This window comes from Copadichromis virginalis, linkage group LG7 (assembly GCF_057382275.1).
Source record: "Copadichromis virginalis isolate Kocher_CV1m ecotype Utaka linkage group LG7, C_Virginalis_male_GT1.1, whole genome shotgun sequence".
Classification (NCBI taxonomy): domain Eukaryota; kingdom Metazoa; phylum Chordata; class Actinopteri; order Cichliformes; family Cichlidae; genus Copadichromis; species Copadichromis virginalis.
The window spans coordinates 54839140-54857223 of NC_140624.1; the positions used below are offsets into that span (position 1 = coordinate 54839140).

General features: G+C 40.0%; 3 protein-coding genes across 8 annotated transcripts in view; 2 read left to right on the forward strand and 1 right to left on the reverse strand.

Moving 5' to 3' along the window:
- Positions 1 to 157: 157 nt before the first annotated feature.
- sgtb (small glutamine rich tetratricopeptide repeat co-chaperone beta) lies at positions 158 to 7880 on the reverse strand. 2 transcript variants are annotated; one of them, XM_085464245.1, is made up of 12 exons: positions 7804 to 7880; positions 5681 to 5793; positions 5265 to 5368; positions 5052 to 5127; positions 3809 to 3908; positions 3471 to 3575; positions 3234 to 3372; positions 3057 to 3119; positions 2619 to 2656; positions 2441 to 2524; positions 1146 to 1266; positions 158 to 981 (listed from the first exon to the last, which is right to left on the reverse strand). In XM_085464245.1, the coding sequence occupies exons 2-11, from the start codon at positions 5778 to 5780 to the stop codon at positions 1155 to 1157; spliced, it is 921 nt and encodes a 306-aa protein (XP_085320371.1). In that variant the 5' UTR covers positions 5781 to 5793; positions 7804 to 7880; the 3' UTR covers positions 158 to 981; positions 1146 to 1154. The 2 variants fall into 2 exon arrangements, with proteins under 2 accessions (XP_085320371.1, XP_085320370.1); XM_085464244.1 differs by having other exon boundaries at positions 158 to 1007.
- On the forward strand, positions 7880 to 15442 carry nln (neurolysin (metallopeptidase M3 family)). Of its 4 annotated transcripts, none has more exons than XM_085464241.1 (13): positions 7880 to 7977; positions 8588 to 8835; positions 9897 to 10045; positions 10439 to 10543; positions 10761 to 10863; positions 10954 to 11114; positions 11779 to 11914; positions 12778 to 13144; positions 13282 to 13483; positions 13572 to 13758; positions 13843 to 13971; positions 14183 to 14319; positions 14410 to 15442. In XM_085464241.1, exons 2-13 carry the CDS (start codon positions 8607 to 8609, stop codon positions 14557 to 14559), a joined length of 2055 nt encoding a protein of 684 aa, XP_085320367.1. In that variant the 5' UTR covers positions 7880 to 7977; positions 8588 to 8606; the 3' UTR covers positions 14560 to 15442. The 4 variants fall into 4 exon arrangements, with proteins under 4 accessions (XP_085320367.1, XP_085320363.1, XP_085320364.1 ...); XM_085464237.1 differs by having other exon boundaries at positions 7910 to 8104; XM_085464238.1 differs by having other exon boundaries at positions 7910 to 8014.
- Positions 15443 to 16079: 637 nt separating this feature from the next.
- erbin (erbb2 interacting protein) overlaps positions 16080 to 18084 on the forward strand; it is a 48415-nt gene continuing 46410 nt past the window's right edge. For both annotated transcript variants that reach the window (XM_085464235.1, XM_085464236.1), the window contains exon 1: positions 16080 to 16873. The gene's annotated coding sequence lies outside the window, so the exon portion shown is untranslated. The remainder of the gene's footprint in view (positions 16874 to 18084) is intronic.

Sequence of the window (18084 nt, forward strand, 5' to 3'; positions counted from 1 at the left end):
TTGTAAAGAAAAGTGCTCAGGCACTGAAAAATAGCACAGTATGAATATGTGTGTAATTACCTTCATGTAATAAAAAAGTGGTTCACTGACAGTAAACAATGATTCTTTTCATATAATAATGACATTAATTCAAAGACATAAAGGCGCATGTGAGGAGTTTCGTTTCAAGACATTTATTATTTATATGGTTTGACAAAACAATGTGCTGCCTTAGCATACCTGTGTTTCCATAAAGCATCTGATCTCAAATACCAGATTCAACAGCATGCAAAATGAACAATATGAATATGCTGTAAGTAGTTAATCAGAAATTAAATAGGCTTAAAGTTAGGATGTTAATTTTAGCTAAAGTGCTGTAACAACATAATGCAGGCAGCAAACACTGGTATACAATTAGACTGTTGTCTTAATTAAGTTAAGTAGTACTCACTGAAAACCACTGATGTGAGTCTCAGGAACGAACGGTGTTCATCACCCAATAAACAAGTACAGTGCATTCTGTCTACAAAAATAAGACTAAACAAATCATATAAACCCGATGTGTATTATTATGAGGGAAAGCCGAAGTGCTCTCCACAATGCTGTAAAAGTACATTCCTCTCAAACCCTCCATTTATCATGACTTGACAGAAGGAACCCCTAAAATCACAACATGAAGAGGGCGGTCATTTCAGCACACAGAAAACATGATCTCTGAAGGACGGAAAGAAGTTCTGAAGAAAATAGTTAATCGTATTCTGTCGGTAGGCTGAATGCATTCGTGGCTCTTTTTTATGGTTAGTGTTTACATGTGTTGTCCTAAATGTGTGAGATGCTTCACTTCATGGTCCAATCTCCAGGCTCTCATATCTCCACTCCAGAGCCTTTAGTCACAGTAAAGTGCCTAAAACCCCATCCTTGTCTCTTTATTCCAGCTATGCCGGGGGCCTGACTTTAAGAAATGGGTGTAGAGATTGTGATCGCGCCATATGGATGCCCTTCCTTGGAAAAACAAAAAAATCATGAGGCTGAAATAAAAACATTAAATGTTAATAAAACAAATATGATCCAAGTTTGTTTTTTTAGTTAGCTACAGGTTTGATTTTGAAATATTAAATAAATACCTAAATAGAACATGAATAGAACATTTTTTAAAAAGAAAATACCTGACTAGATCATGAGTGCTCCTCGGCGCTGCCGCTAAAGGAACGGCTCCGGATGTGGTTCCTCAGCTGTTCAATGAGCTCTGGGTTCTGCTGCTGGATCTGCTGGGCAAACTGTTGTCCTCTGAGAGAAAGATAACTTAGCTGAATTCTTTTCAACGAGAACAGGAACAGCACGACGAATTGTTCTGTTCTTAAAATAAATAATGCCTGTTGCCTGGTCATGTCTCTTCACAATATGTATGATATTGTACCAATATGTGTATTGCACACTAAGTCAGCACCACTGTGCTGCCCTATAACACTATATAGTAATAGTATTATACTATTGTACTATAGTATTATGTTTGCCAACTTTCATATGTTTAACTAAAGAAGTGGGAACAAATTCTGTGTTTTTGTGACAGGCTGCTAGCAACAATCTTTCCTAAGTTATTTGTTGAGTGTTGACACAACACTAGTTTACCTCTTGAGCTACAAATCTTTTTTATGCTTGAAGGTCAGTGTTAAGTAGCTTGAAGGTGGTCAGGTACAAGGACGGGAAAGAAAATGAGTGAAAACACAGCCAAAGACCTTTAGGAGAACTACTGCTCAAAACCAATTTAAAAATTAAAAGAAAGTCTGGCTCGTTGGAAGCAAAATATAAAGAAATTAGGCGTGGCTCGAGGCTTTTGCACAGTACTGCAGTGCAGCTTTTTGATGCCGAGTTCCCAGTTAATGAGTGATGTCTGTTTAGGATTCTGTAACATGAAAATATCACATCAGTTAGATTGTAGCAACTCTAACAGCTGTGCCTTCTGTCCCTGCTTTAAAATCCTTTCAATCATTCAGAATCTGCAAACAGGTACTTTAACACCCCAGAGTGGGTTTGCACATCCAGACAAGGCAACAGGGATAAAATATTACAACCAATATTGTCAAAACTGCAAGTATTGTTTCAGAAAGGTTGAAATAAATCTCGGTACAATTTGGGGAATTTACTGCCCAGCTGTCCCTTGCCAAGAGTCAGATCAATATCAGTAGCTACAGTAGCTGACACAAAAAACAAGTTCTCCTTAAATCCTCTCTACAGCTGACAAGTAAACACATTTTATCCGGTTTGTTGAATGTGTCAAGTTGATATGGTTTATCTGGGGAACTGTACAGCGCATTACTCTACAGCGAGATGCAATATAAAGACTTTACAAAGAAACTGCCACATCTTTCAGTATAAAAAGTACATATAAAAAGGTCATTTAGCTCAACTAAATAATGGTGTAATTAAGCAATGCTTTTAATTTTTCATTCAGTGTACTTACGCTTCAATCAAGCTGGAAATGTCTGAGAGCCCTCCTACTCCTGCTGCAGGGCCTCCCACTGCATTAGACATCATTCCTGACATGCTGAGCACAGTGACACAGTTCGTCAGTTCACGGTGGGACTCATCTTTTGAAACTACACTTGAATGCTGAAGTAAATGCATAAAGTTCGACTTACAGCTGTTGTACCTGCTGGTTCTGCATCACGCTGGCAGCCTGCAAAGAGAAATCAACAGCAATTCTTGATGTGTTTCTCACGTACATAATAAAAGGGCAATTTATTTTTTATCACACTGGCAATTTTGTCAGAAGAACAATCTACCATCTAGCGCTGTGGGGCCTGAATGCGCATACACAGCTATCGGATTTAGATGTGTCTTGTCCTTGATGCTGCAATAAAATCCTGGCGTGCTCGGAAAAAACATTCTCGGCCAAACGCACGCTCCCGTGTGTCATAATTTAATGAGCTCGGGTTGTCAGGCTCTCATTTCTACTAGACAATTACTGCGGTTGTTTAACAGGCTAACTATCACTCATGGGACTAATCCAGTAAAAAATAAAACCAATCCTGAGGCTCCTGAATGGAAGCTGCGCCTGTTAGAACTCATGCTCTTACCATGCTGATGAAGGCTGGGTTGTTGATTAAACTAGCCATGTCAAATCCCAGTCCAGCTGCTATCTGTGGCAGAGATGTGTAAACGACAGTCCAATAAGAAAATATCAACATTAATCCCAATTACATTATGCTACACATGTGGAGAGGATTAAAAGCAAGAGGCTTGTTTCCACTCACAGGGCTGGTTGCTTCTTTCTGCTTCTGCTCTGCGATTTTCAGGTTGGATTTGTACGTGTCATTCTCGGGGTCCAATACCAAAGCTTTCTTGAAGTAGGTAATTGCCTCTGGATACTTGTTCATAGCTGTCAATGCCAACCTGAAACCACAGAGGAAACAGTGAGCAGTCATTTTTGGAAAATATTATGGAGAGAGCAGTTTATTTCAAAATGACTTGTTAATAGTAAATGACCCAACCCCATCCTCCCGTATGCTTTGCTGTAGGTCGGATCAATCCCGATGGCTCTCTCACAGTCACTAGTTGCTTCGGTATAATTCCCCAGCTTACTGTGAGCTGCAGCCCTGCAAGTAATAAATTCAGAGCGCTGTGTAATGTTTGTGTTCAGGTGGGTAATGAAAAAGGGAGGGAATCGGTCAGCAAGCACTTTCTCGAACAGTTCAAGCATTACATCACATTTGGCTCTGCTTTGTTTGTCTACTGTCTGCTATTATATTAAACAAATGTGCAAATCATGATTAAGGGACAAAATTAAGTTCAGATAAGTAACAGCGTAAAATATCAGTTCAGTAAATACCTGTTGCAGTAGTACACAGCATTTCTTAGATCCAGATCAATGGCCTTTGTGTAGCACTCCACTGCACTCCTGTAGTTCTCCTCCTTCATGTGATTGTTTCCTAAAGAAACAAAGTGTGTAGTTATAACAACAAAGTTAACATAAAGCTCATGACTGGTTCAGTCAATCTTATGGAAAAATAGGATGACAATTCAGCTTTAGGGTGATAGATGTGTCTTTTTTTCCTTTTCTTGAGCTTTAGAAAAGCATTGGCAGGTTTTTAAATCTTGTAGGTGAAAGCAAATTGACATGTTTCATGTGCCACCAGCTACAGGTTCAGAAATCTGAACACCACCCTCCACCTTTTTTAAACTTGTGAACATACATGCATAATCCTCTCCAACATCCAACCACCAGAATAAAACCCCGAAACTAAACACTCAAGCAAGGACAGAGAAACAGCAGAAACATCAGAACACGCCTACTCCCATCAAGGCCACCCAAATCATCAGAGAGCAAACACCCATACACCCGCCCAGAAACCCCCAGTCGCCGCAACCAACAGCAAAGACAAAGTGGCAGTGGACGCCAACATGTCGACACAGAAACATGCAGGAAGGCCTCCACCAGTGTCTGGAGCCCTCACTATGACCCAACAGAGGCCAGACAGCACATTCCAGTCTCCGGGCAGCATGTACAGCCAGGAATAGGATCCCACTGCACTGATGAAGCCTGAGCTTTTGGCTCAATGAGGCCTTTTTAATATGAGCCTCCATCACCTTAACAGTGTATATATGATAGATAATGAGGAAAATAACACAAAATTAGATTCAAATGCACTTGAGAAACATCAACTGAACTTGCACTGCTACAGAATCATTTACATCTCGACAAATAGAATTGAAACTAATCATAATGCCTCCAGTGATGATAAATGTAATCAGTGTGGTCCCCACCCACAACAATTTGACAGCACAATTCAATAAAACATTCCAAACCCTGTGGAGGATGAATTTACAAGAAAGCAAGAGCAGACACAGAAAGGTAGAAGTTTAGGGATTATTTCAAACTTTGTCCATGTTTAATATGATCAACAAAACAGTGATAATAGGAAATTATAAATTAAGTACTAATAATACAAAATAAGATAATGCATACATGTCCACTGAAGCGCATCAGAGCTGATGCAAAACATTTAATATAGAAGCTCACCATATTTATTTATGAACCTAATGTAATCAGATGTGAAGTGTTTCAAGATTACCTTCATTCTTAAGCAGCTCTGCTCGTTCGATGTCTTCAGGAGATGGGGAGCTCTCTGGTATGGTTAGATTGTCATTCTGTGAAAATGAAAAATAAAAGAGTCAGTGAATAAACACACAGGACATTCTGACTTGACACAAAAAAGCAGCGGTGTAATTAAGTCGGCATAATTGTACTATGTATTTTACAGTACTTTAAAGTGTTCACTACCCACCTTGAGCAGGGCATTGAGGAATATCTCTCTAAGTGACTGTGGCACTGCAAGATGACAGTCACTGGAGCTGATCTTGAAGGTGGTCTCCAAGCACTGTATAGCAACTGTGGTGGAGAATCAGCCAACATATGACAGAGTAGTTTCGAGTTAACTGGACAATCATGTTGAGTCAGAACTTGGCTGTACGCTCAGAGCAAGTTATTTGAATAATTCTCTTCAACTGCACTGCTTATCAAAGCCTGATTTTGGTCATGTTTTCTTACTACCTTGACAGTCCTTAGCTTACTATCAAGAAAAGGGACATAATGTATGTACAGTTTGTGCAGATTCAGAACTCTGAAATGGATGAGACAAGGCAGAGTGCCCAGTGTTTGCACAGACACTTTCTAAGGCATAAGTGCAGTGAGTCGACCTACCTTCGAGGCTTTCCTGCTCATCAGAATTTAAAGTACCACAATGTGTTTGATCTCGTAGGAACTGCACAATAGAGAATGCCAAGCGCTTTTCCACAGCCATTTTTACCTAGAAACTGGTAGAGACAAGAAGGGGTTTGGAATCAAATGGAAAGGAAACCACTCAGTGGTGACTGAATTACTAATTCACGAGGTGCCATTTCATAATAAAAATAACAAACACATGCTTAAATAATGCATAACTGATATATAAGTCAGTATAAAATACTGTAATTGTGCTTATTTAATCAAACTCAGACAGACTCTATGCAGTCCTCTGAAGTACACACCTACTGCTTCCATAGGAATTATGAGGGTAAGCAGCAGGCAGATGCGACTTATCAAATGCACTTGATTAACTTTTGCAGCTTGCTGGTCTGGAGCATTTAGATGTGTATTCACCTCAAGGCCAGACCATGCAATGCTTAGAGAAATGGCAAAATACCCAAGAGCTACATCTCACACTCTACAGGGCTCAGTAAGCATTTTAAATGGTAAATTTAATGACAGTACACTTAGAAAAAGACTAAAATGCTTTGGAAGGCTTGCCATGAGAAATTTTCTTCTCTCTAAAAAGAACATGGCAGCATAGCTTTAGTTTGCAAACTTGCACATGAACAACCCACAAGACTTCTGGGACAATGTCCTTTGGACAGACAAGACCAGAGTGTCGAATTTAAAATGAGCACAAACACTTTTTACCAACTGTCTGGTGGTGGGCTGATGATTTCGGCTTGTTTTTTATTTGATTTGTTGAGCCAAAAAACCTCCACAGCAATGTGAGAGAGTGACACAGTTATACATTAAGGTGGTTCTACAACCTACTGAATTACAGCATGTACTTAGTTTTTCACTAGAGTGCATACAGTCCAGTGAAAACGTTCTTTTTCAAGACTGTATTTTCTGGCTGATATAGCAATCAGACAATTTTATTGAATGATGCTGTTCTGCCACAAGTATATAAATAATGTAGAATATTTAATAAAGATTAATAAAGAATAACCTTTTACTTTTTCCAGTTTAATTTCTGATTTATGAGTTACATGTTTATATTATTGAATATTTTTTACCCCCAAAAAGTCAATACGGGCATTACAATGCAAAAATTCAGTATCAGTGTGACTCTATTAAAAGTGGGCACTACTTCAAAACAAAGAAGCTGGCTTAGGGAGTAGATTTTTGGTGCTTTTAATATATGCATTTCATTTTTTATTCAACAATACATTACTTTTTATATTCTCAGGTTTAGAAGAGGCTGAGATAGTAGTTATGACCTAATTATAAACCTGGGCTCAACTATCCCAGGTTATTTTTTGGGTGCCAGTAGTAATCTTGCATTTGTTAAGGACTCTGTAGCAGTGAAGGAGAATATCAAACGACTGCATTGCATTTTGATAGTAAATCTCTACAGCTACAAAGTTGCACTACAACTGATACTGGCGATCTGCAGTTTCGTGTCATTTTATTGCCTATAACAAAAAAAAAAAAACCTTGCCCCTCAGAAGGCTAGTTACTGCTTGATTTTTCCAAGTCGGACTGAGGCAAAAAGTCTGTGGGGAAACTGGGGCAAAAAAATAAAAACATGGCCACAGAATCACAGTGCGGGATGCTACAGACACAAACACTATTGCCTCATACGTCTATCACGTGCTGAAACCAAGCATTATGCTCATTTGAGTCTAGCTAGCACAGCTACTCCTCCCTTCGTGTGTTGACACACGTAAATGCAGTGATGCAGAAGCTGTGATGTAATAGCATAATGGGTGTTTTCATTCACTGCACTGACTTTATACATTTATTTCAAATAAATGCTAAAATAAAATTATAATTTAGCCAGTGGCGCTGGCAGGTGTTTGTCTTTAGAGGAAACCTACACCCTGACGGTCCGGACAAACAAGGCTCGCGCGCTGCTTGTGTGATGCTGGCTAAAACAATCACAACCCAAAAACAAAACAAGACAGGAAAACAGGAGGAGGAGAGGAAACAGAGGTCATCCTCGGAGCCCTACAAACAACACGAAGTCATATTAAAAATAACACTCTATTAAAGGATGCTGTTCAGTGTGTGTCCCCCTCCCGCCCACCTACCTGAGGTCTTATCCAGCTGTCTGCTGCTACCGCGTCATGAGGAGGGCTCGAGTCGGATCGATCGCGTCCTCCTCCTCTGCGCCTGCGCGTTAACAACGGAAATAAGAAGCGGTTCCCACGCGAGAAACGGGGAGAGATACCGTTCATTGCGGCGACTACAGGGACTGAGCCACCGTAAGGGAGGAAGAAAGGGGTTAATTTTTATTTTTATGTAATTATATATATTTTTTTGCTGAAAGAAATCGCACGATACTGCTGGCATGTATCTGCTAACAGCTATAGCTTGCCGAGCACATTTGAGGTATGCCAAACATAGTCCACTATGGACTAGTCCACTAAATTGAAGTTGTTTATTACGTATGTGTGACAGATTGGTAAACTACGTTCAACAACTTTAAATTGCTCTCTTCTGCTTCCACGGACACCGGTCCACAACTAAAAATAATTTAAATTGACAAAGTGTCATCTCCTGCTTATTGGCACTTTAAGGATAGCTGAGCTGTTTTGTACGTTTTGGCTGCTTGACAGTTATTCCACGCTTTTATGAACTTCGTTTGAAAGGCTTCCGCTCGCACTGCCATGGCATGAAACTCTACACTGATGGATGAAGGAAAAATATCACCGGTTATAACATGGAAATAAGTGTGTCGAGTGTGTCCATGAAGATAGTGCTTACATTAATACCACCTATTCGAGCGGATCGTTTTCTTGACTATGGAGCAACAGAAAATATTGTACGTTTGGGGGGCGGCGGTGGGTATTAAAAGGTCCGGTTTTCTTACAGGGTCTGTAAACATCTGAGAATGACCATCGCTAGTGGGTCAGTGCTGTCTGCCAGACACTGCGCTCAGGCAGGACATGCAAGGAACACACTGAGGTGGGACCTGTCTCCAGATGAGATCAGGACTATGACAGACAGCTTGATTGCCAGAGTAAAGAAGGTCTATGACGACGTTGGATCCCTAAATATAGAAAATGTCTCTGTTGAAAACACCCTGATGACCTTGGCTAATGCTAAGATGGATTATGCATGTAAGTCTACTGGTGTATTCTGGTTTACAATTCCATGAAACCAACAAACCCAACAATGTTTGAATCCCACTAATGAGTATACACAAGTTAACTATATGTTAATAACATCAGTAAGCTATACTAGGACAATGGAGAGCATGTTTCCTGATCCCTTCACTTTCAACTGAGTCAGTCAGTGTGGATCCATCTTTACAGGGAAAATGATCCCAGACAAGTACACACACACACACACACACACACACACACATATATTTATATATATATATATATATATATATATATATATATAAAAAATAATTTAACATGCAAAGTACTGCACATTACATGGACTCTGTATCAGGGTATTGGCAGGTAAAATGCATCGGGTATCGGTGATATCACAGAGAGTTATGCTGCACATGTGAAGATTCTTTACTTCTTGCAGCAATTTCTTTGCTTACATTACTCCTAGCACTGTCTGCAGCATAAGAGTAGCATCACACCTGAGCAGACTGTGGTGTGGAGTCAAGTTGTGTCTTCCTGTTACACTTCCTGAACTAATTAGTGACATTTCCTATCCAAGGCCTGATGAGTTTATATAATGGCGAGGCATCCATCCATCCATCCATAGCTCACATGAATGATTACTGCTCCCACAGTATTCAAAGTTACATGCAATGGTCAGCTAATAGAGCTTCACCCAATTTGTGCTCAAAGTCAAGGTCACGTTTGTGGGTTTACAGGCAGTAACATGCAAACTGTGATTGATCATGAACCTGATGAGCTACTACGTCACTCTGGCATGTATATGTGTTTACACATTTTTTTAAAAATTAATTGATATTGGAATATTTTACGCCCTTAAAGTATGTACCATTATCAGAAATCTAATTTAGGTATTCTCTTCTATTTTTTGTCTTCATTAGGAAGGAGTACAAAGGCTTTTAGCTGAATAGAAACCAACCTATTCATGAATTTGAATTCTTGCATAAAATGTTGTTCTTGTTGTTGTTTTTTATTGTTCTATTATTTTTGTAACGTTCACCGTTGCTTTTTTTTTTTTTTTTGCTTTGCTCCCTTAGCATCACACCACGTTCTCGCCTTCCCTCAGTATGTTTGTCCTTCTAAGGAGCTGCGATCAGCAAGCACCGAAGCTGACAAGAGACTGTCTGAGTTGGACGTGGAGATAAACATGCGGGAAGATGTGTTCAAACGAATCACTGCCTTGCAGGTACGACTCGAGCCACATTCACTTCAAGTAAAGTGAGGACTTTTGTAAAAACTGATAACTTTATGAGGCCACACAGATAATGACGTGTTAAAGCAGTCTTAATCATAAGGCTAGTGTGTGAGGATTGGCTGCATTTAAGAAAATCTTAAACTTTTTTCACACTTCATGTCAGCCAGAGGCCAACAGATCATAGAGGCGCAAGGACTACTGGTTCTTAATAGCCTGGAAATGAAATGTAATCTCATCTGATCAGTGGCAGCCAGTGCCATATGTTATTTCATGCTGTGCTGGCTCCCTGGCATGCAATATATAAATAGGTGAATAAATTTAGCAGAATGCCTGCTATTCTACCTGTATGAGAAGATGTTTAGTGTTATGATTGTGTTTTGGTAGAATAAACAGAAAGACAACCTTTCAGCTGAGGAAAAAAGATTCCTGGACAGACTTGTTACACTGGGCCAGAGGAAAGGATTGCACCTGTCTAAAGATATACAAGAGGTAATGTAATGTGTGATCTGATTATTAATATGGAAGTCGTTTGTTAAAGTTACAGGTTAAAAGAGTTTAGAGATTAATTCCAGTGTTTCATAATTGAAGCGAAGAAGTAAGCAAATAGAATCACATAGAAAGTGCCTGTAAATCTTTGCTTATCTTATTAGATAGTAAAAAATTAAAATCTCTGTGATGTCTTTTGCTCTGTGTTCTCTCTCCTAAGGAAATAAAAAGAACTTCCAAGCTCATCAGTGAACTCTCCATCGAGTTTAACAAGAATCTGAACGAGGAGAGCAAATTTCTTATTTTCTCTGAGCACGAATTAGGTGTGTTTGATACGTGAAACTCATGAAACGCTGCCTTGAGAGCCATGCTTTAACCGTATTCACTGATTCTCTTGTGCCATACTTGCTCAGGTGGGCTAGCTGCCACTTTTCTCAGTGGACTGGATAAGACGGCTGAAGGACGGTATAAAGTGACCCTGGAATATCCCCATTACTATCCACTGATGAAGAGGTGCCATAATCCTGAAACAAGGAGAAAGATGGAAATGGCTTTTAACAGCAGGTGTAAAGAGGTAAACCGCAGGCTGATGATTAATATTTATACCCTGTAACGCCAAGCGGATCATATTTGATATATGAGTTTCTAAGACCTCTAACCATCTGATTCTTTGGCCACTTATAGGTTTTTGTTTGATTAGGATAAGCATACTATGAGCAATAATGCTCATATACCAAAAATGATACAAACTCTTTCTTTTTTTTTCGTTTTCTGAAGGTTCAATAAACACTCCAGTTTAAAATAAATAAATAACTACAAGTCATGTTGATGTTGGACAGCTATGGATCCATACACATGTGCAGGTGAAATGAGAAAATGTGTGATATAAAAAGCTGCGGACAACAGGCCCTGGTGTTGTTGTGGTAGCTACTCAAGCCACATTGGGAAGCTTTTTCCTTTAATTTGTCACCTGCTCGTATGTCTAAATGACATACAAGGATACAATCAGCGATTGCTGTCACTTTAGCACATTAATGAAACAAGCAATGTTGCATATCCCATGTCTTTAGTGGGCTGAAGTTGCAGCCCAGAGAACCTGCTCAGTGAAACCACATATTACTGCTGGTTACCAAATGTGTCACAGAATCTACTCAGGCTGGAAACCCTAAACATTATCATTCATTTTAATAAGCCTAAATGATTTCACTGATCCGCGTCTCTCGTTTTTTCCCCCCCAGGTAAACACGGCAATCTTAGAAGAGTTGATGCAGCTGCGGGCGAAGGTTGCACGCTTACTTGGTTACGGTAGCCATGCTGAGTATGTGCTGGAGATTAACATGGCTAAAAATGCAAGCAACGTGTCTGACTTTCTGGGTATGGTCTCTCTGACATCTGACCTCGCTGGCACACACATCCACATGGAAACATTCCCTGTCATTTAAGATGAGCTCTCCCGCCTCCTGATAACTGCCTTAAAGTAGGAAAAGAAACTCAATAGGACAGATGAATGGCTGTGCAGCTCCACACGCAGTTACATAATATGCAAGGTGAAATGTAATCAGTTACTAATGACAAATTACACAACATCAGCTTTTTATAATTAGTAGTATAATCATCGGCTGTAATCAGGTTGAACAACTAAAAGCATGTCTTTAATCGCAAAAACCAGAGCCCACAAAAGGACCACAAGAAGCACTAAAATTCCAATCCAACAAAGGAAAAAGACAAGACTGTATACACGCACAGAGAGATGCTCAGTAAGAAGAAATCATAGAATAGGAACAAAAGCAAAAGGTTAAAGTACACGAGGCACAAGGAAAAGTTTTTCCCACAGTAAAAACAGGAAGTGTAAATTAGAAAGACAAGGGAACTAACTAAAGAGACAAAGACAAGGAAGCAGTGGGATACTACAGAAAGAAGAAGAATAGAAACATAAGAAATGACATAAATAGAATCAAAACAGGAACCAAAACTCAAAAAAATATCACACAGGAACCCAGAGCTGCAGAAATAGTTTTCAATGCAAACAACAAATTTTGAATATTCAGCATCTGCAGATTTGAAACAGATTTCCTCTACAAAAATGCTCAACTTTCATCTTCTTTTTTTGAGTGTGCAAAGGGAGTTAGTTTGATTTGGGCTTTAAAAAGAAGATAAGAAAGTAGACAGCAAAAGGTTCAAAGAAATTGCATGCTTCACATTACAACTAAGGAGGTTTTCTTTTTCTGCCTTTATAGACAAGTTCCATGAAGCACTGAAGCCCGTGGGAATCAAAGAGAGGAAATACATTCTTGCGCTGAAGAAGAGGGAGTGCCTGATGAAGGGCTACCAGTTTGATGAGAAGATTAATGCCTGGGACTTGCCCTACTACATGAATCAAGTGGAGCAGCGCAAGTTTGCTGTGGACAAGGACAAACTGATCGAGTATTTCCCTCTTGATGTGGTGACAGAAGGGCTGTTTGGTATCTACCAGGAGCTGCTGGGTCTCACATTCACAGAGGTGGAACAGGCTGACGTGTGGCATGAAAATGTCAAGCTGTACTCAGCCCTGGACACTGAAACGGGGGAGGAGATTGGTCAGTTCTACCTGGATCTGCATCCAAGGTAGATTATGTGTCATTTTTTTCAGAGACAAGACAAGATCCTGTGTTTGATGTTTTTATGAAGTGTGAGCTCACTAACATTGACCAGAGCTCTTGATCTGTGTGATAGACTTCAGCCTGACTGTGACATTTCACCAGGGAAGGAAAATATGGCCACGCAGGTTGCTTTGGGCTCCAGCCTGGCTGCAGAGGCCCTGATGGAAAGCGCAGGCTACCGGTTGCAGCCATGGTGGCAAACTTCACCAAGCCCAGGAAAGATTGTCCTTCTCTCCTCCAACACCATGAAGTGGAGACCTATTTTCATGAGTTTGGTCATGTCATGCACGAAATCTGCTCAAATGTAAGTTGCTATATTCAGTCAGGAAGTTAGTGATATTTGTATACTGTGTGCTAATGAATAAGAATGAGTTTTTCTGTGTATGTGTCAGACCGCTTTTTCAGAATTCAGCGGAACAATGGTGGAGACAGACTTTGTGGAGGTGCCGTCTCAAATGCTTGAGAACTGGGTTTGGGAAAAGGAGCCTCTGAGAAGAATGTCCCGTCACTACAAAGATGGCACCCCCATCCCAGACGAGCTGCTCGACAAACTGATTGCCTCCAGAGTTGCTAACACTGGTCAGACACTCAAACTTTGCACAAAGAAAGTCTGTGTAACATTTATGTGTAAGTGAAGAGCCTCTGTTGATGTGTTCACTTCAGGGCTTATGAACCTACGTCAGGTAGTCCTTAGTAAGGTGGACCAGTCGCTTCACATCAGCCCACGTGCAGACACTGCGAAGGTGTTTGCAAAGCACTGCCAGGACATCCTGGGTATTCCTGCTACACCAGGTCAGCTTTAGCTTCAGCTATTTAGAATATATTTGAGAAATTATTGCATTAAGCTTTCTATCAGTGATGAGGATTTACATTTTATAATAAACAGTCCACTGTGGGCATTAGCAGTTTGTATTCAGTTTTTTGTATGAAGCACATAGACAATATCATTTTTCTTTTTTGGAGTTTGTATTAGTGATTTGTAACAAAGATCTGCTCTCTGCAGGAACCAACATGACAGCCAGTTTTAGCCACTTAGCTGGTGGATATGATGGTCAGTACTATAGCTATCTATGGAGCGAAGTCTACTCCATGGACATTTTCTTCAGTCGTTTTAAAAAGGAAGGCATTATGAATCCAAAGGTTGGTTTTCTGGATGAACATTTCACTCTAATGATGTGTCTTATTTTCCTTGAAACTGTCTTTATATGTGCATTTATGCCCTAAACACAGGTTGGAAAAGAGTACAGAAGAGTGATACTGGAAGCTGGGGGCTCTGTGGATGGGATGGACATGGTGAAAACCTTCCTCGGACGTGCGCCGTGTCAGGATGCTTTTTTCCAATGCAAAGGACTGGTTAACTCACAAGAAGCATCAATGTAAACTGATGTTCTCTTTAACTGTTTTTGTCATTATTATATTATATCTGGATGCAGGTACATTTCAGTTGAGAAATGGGGTATTATTACTATCTTCAGGATTTCACGCTAGAGTTCTGTCTGCCTTTGTTTAAATGTACAGTAGATCACGACAGGACCTCGTCATGACATGTTCAGTGTATTTTACAGCCTTTTTAATTCGTCCTGGTGTTACTAAAACAATAAACCAGGGATGTCAAACTCATTTTATTTCAAGGGCCACATACAACTTCATTTGATCTTAAGGGAGACAGACCAGTGAAACTTTCTGTCAGGGTAAAGAAGTTTAACTACACATTAAATCCATCAGATATCTTCATATATGAACAAGAAGTGCAGTTTATCTACATGATAAAAGAATTGTGCCGTAGGAAATAAAAGGCATCTGCCAGCACAATTCTTTGGGCTTAAATGGTAAGAAATGTATAAATTTACAGAAAAGGTTCTGGTTGCTCATTGCCAAGACTGTCCTGTAATTATAAGGCAGAAAGCTTTTGTTAGTTCAGAGAAAATTATCTGTTTCTCTTTATTTTGTCTTACTATGAACCCATTGAAAAAAAACATTTCTATTGTAGATACTGAAAAATGGGAACTATTTTTTGTCATTTAAATGTTTTTCTTTTACATAATTACTTTGGTGTTGTATGGATGACCATGGTGGAGTTATTTATAAGTAGGAATTGCTGTAGAACTCATGTCCATAATTTAAGCCCCCCTTCACATTTTCCAAAGCCGTCCAGTGGGCAGAGTTGGAGTCCTTCCAACGATTCTGGCCCCTGGGCCTTATGTTTGACACTCGTGCAATTAAGAATGGACATTTCTTTATATTAAAGAATATGAATAATCTGGTTTCCACAATAGTTCTTTTTGGAAACATACATTGTCATCATTAATTTCATTACTTATGCCATCACTTAAGCTGTGACATGTCAGAATTTCCTTCAATGCAGTGATCAGATACTATGTCAGTGGTACAAAAATACTAACAGCAGGCTTTAGTTACAGGTATCCAAGCATAGAAGCTAACATACCCTTACTAGATTCACAATATAGTTAAAATCCTCTTTTCAACTGTTTCTTTCTGCTGCGTCATAATATTACATTTATCGGCTACCTACTCTTGGTGGCCTGACAATTTCATTAAGTCGTTTAGAGGGTTGACACTAGAAGTTAGACTGTTCAAGCCTTTTACATTGAACACACCTGTTTTTAAGTTTCAAACATTATGGGGGAAATTCTACGCTTGAAAGGCACTTGGCTATTTTAATGGATATATCTTTGGATATCTTTAAATCTCCATTAAAAATAATTAGAAAAAAGGCCAATATTATTCTATTTAATTTAAATTTCCAGTGAAATGCAAAAAACTTCTACTTACGCCAGAGGGCGCCACGACATAACAAGAACGACGAAGGCTGCTGCAAACCGTACAAACACCTTTTTTTGTACGTTATATGTAAATGGGTTAATAAAATACCTTGTCGGTCTGGTTTGTATACGTGTTTGCAGTCTGTGTGAATATCCTGTAGCCTATTTGAAAGGGAAAACAGTGTCAATAAGTCAATGCACAGAGGAAGATAAGCGGAATCACTAGTAGTGTCTGGGTGAGATAGTGAAAGCGTCGTCCACGGGGCTCGGTGAGGCTGGAAAGGCGACTACTGGTGGACAGCTTTCTCCATGTACCCGCGGAGGTCACAGAGAAGAAACTCGCCACTTCGTGCTGTTCCCCACAGCCTCAATGTAGCTTCGTTCCAGTCTGTAGAGCTGCGCCTATTGTAAATGAGCAAAGACCTGGAAATTATGAGCGAAAACATCTGGGTGCGGCACACTTTAGAGGAAAAGGTTTCGCTGTGCCGGAGGTGGTTCGCAGTTTTGCCTTTTGTATTTCCTTGCTGAATGTAGTGGACATTTTGGATTTTTTTTAATGTTGTGTCATTAATTTGCATCAGTTAAGGACCATTTTTGCTCTTGTCTTCGTCGTCGGTCAGTCTGGCAGTGCCACAAGGCAATATTTTTATGTCTCAAAACAACTGAGAGGGACAACGTTAAACTTGAGGGCGGCTCGCTGAGGAGAATGTACGCACTGGGCCAGCTTCGAGTTGCTCTCTAAGTAAGGCAATATTAGCTAGCTGCTAACACTAGCCAGACCCAATTGAACTGCCGTGAAGCAAACCAGTGAAACCAGCTAATGCCCACTTCTCAAGGTGTTTGTTGGGTAGTATCAGCCTGCACATAAGCTGGATATCATTAAATGAGACGCTGACCCGACAGTAACTCAGGTAAGTGTCTTTGTTTGCGCAAGTTACTGCTTCTCTGCGGGGCCCCACACAGCATGCTAACGCTAGCTCTAGCGTTGTATCGCTGAGGTCCCATTCTCAGGTTGTCCCACTTGAAGTCTCGCATTAATGCGGTTGATTTTAAATGTGGAACTATACGATAATGTATTGTCTCAGTGCTTGCAGTTTAGTAATGGCTGTGAGAGCATTGTTGGTTTAAAACAACAGGTTTTGGACTGTATTAACAGACTTGAGCAGCTGTGTTTTCGGAAGGTTTCGCATCATATGCTTTTGCCCCTTTGCGATGTAGCTCGCTTGGCACTAATTTATTCGCTTTAGAAAGCGGTGTAGTACATTTCAAGCTGTCAGTCTATAAGTGTTGATACTATTCATAAAACCAGCCATTAATAACTGCACCGCAATAGCAACACTCGCATCTTTTGTTGCGCCTACACCGTATAGGACGGATTAGCGCGCCATACTTATCAACATATTGGCGTTTTCATTTTCTCGCCGCTTCATTAATCAGATTAGTGTCCTCACTTAACTCCACTGTAATTTAATCCCGTCAAGATCCGGGATAAATTCAGGACTACTCTGAGGAATTTCAGCAGGTCTGTCCTAGCCTGTCGACTTGCTGTTAGTGTTCGTCATTCACCGCTCTGGGAAATGGTGTCAGGAGATGCAATCAGGTTGAGTCTCAGGGCACCATGAAGGCAACGCTCAGGTAGACAAGCAATAAGACCGGGATCGAGTGTCGTTAGTAAAATGCCCTCGATTAAATCCGCAACTTCTCACTGGAACGTAATTGACTATAAAGTACAGTTTAGAGGTGAATCGGAGATATTTATGCATCTGTGTAGATTATCTTAGATTTCACAACATAACTTTACAAACTTACTGAACCAGGTGGAGTGTTGTCAGAGATAATATTTAGTAGTAAGTTGAGATACTAACTATGGATGTCATGATAACAGATTTTTACTTAATGAAAAGTATTATTTAAACTCAAAATTCACGTGCGTGGAGGTGTCAAAGGCTACTGCAACCATAACTGTGCGAATACATACACAATTGCGGTACAATTACACGTTCATTTTCAATACTATACGTCCATTTCGGGCACAGTGTTTTGCAATTGAATTTTTCAATCTCACAGGTGGTGTCAGTGGCTGGCACATGAATGTCTTCCAGGGTGATTTAAAACTGAACCG

Coding starts and splice junctions, on each gene's coding strand:
- sgtb (XM_085464245.1), bottom strand. CDS start 5,780: ATGGCTGTGGAAAAGCGCTTGGCATTCTCTATTGTGCAGTTCCTACGA. Junction 3,909..5,051: donor AGAGCTGCTTAAGAATGAAG/GTAATCTTGAAA, acceptor TTGTTTCTTTAG/GAAACAATCACATGAAGGAG. Junction 2,525..2,618: donor AACCAGCAGGTACAACAGCT/GTAAGTCGAACT, acceptor CACTGTGCTCAG/CATGTCAGGAATGATGTCTA.
- nln (XM_085464237.1), top strand. CDS start 8,064: ATGTATCTGCTAACAGCTATAGCTTGCCGAGCACATTTGAG. Junction 10,046..10,438: donor AACGAATCACTGCCTTGCAG/GTACGACTCGAG, acceptor GTGTTTTGGTAG/AATAAACAGAAAGACAACCT. Junction 10,864..10,953: donor TTTCTCTGAGCACGAATTAG/GTGTGTTTGATA, acceptor ATACTTGCTCAG/GTGGGCTAGCTGCCACTTTT.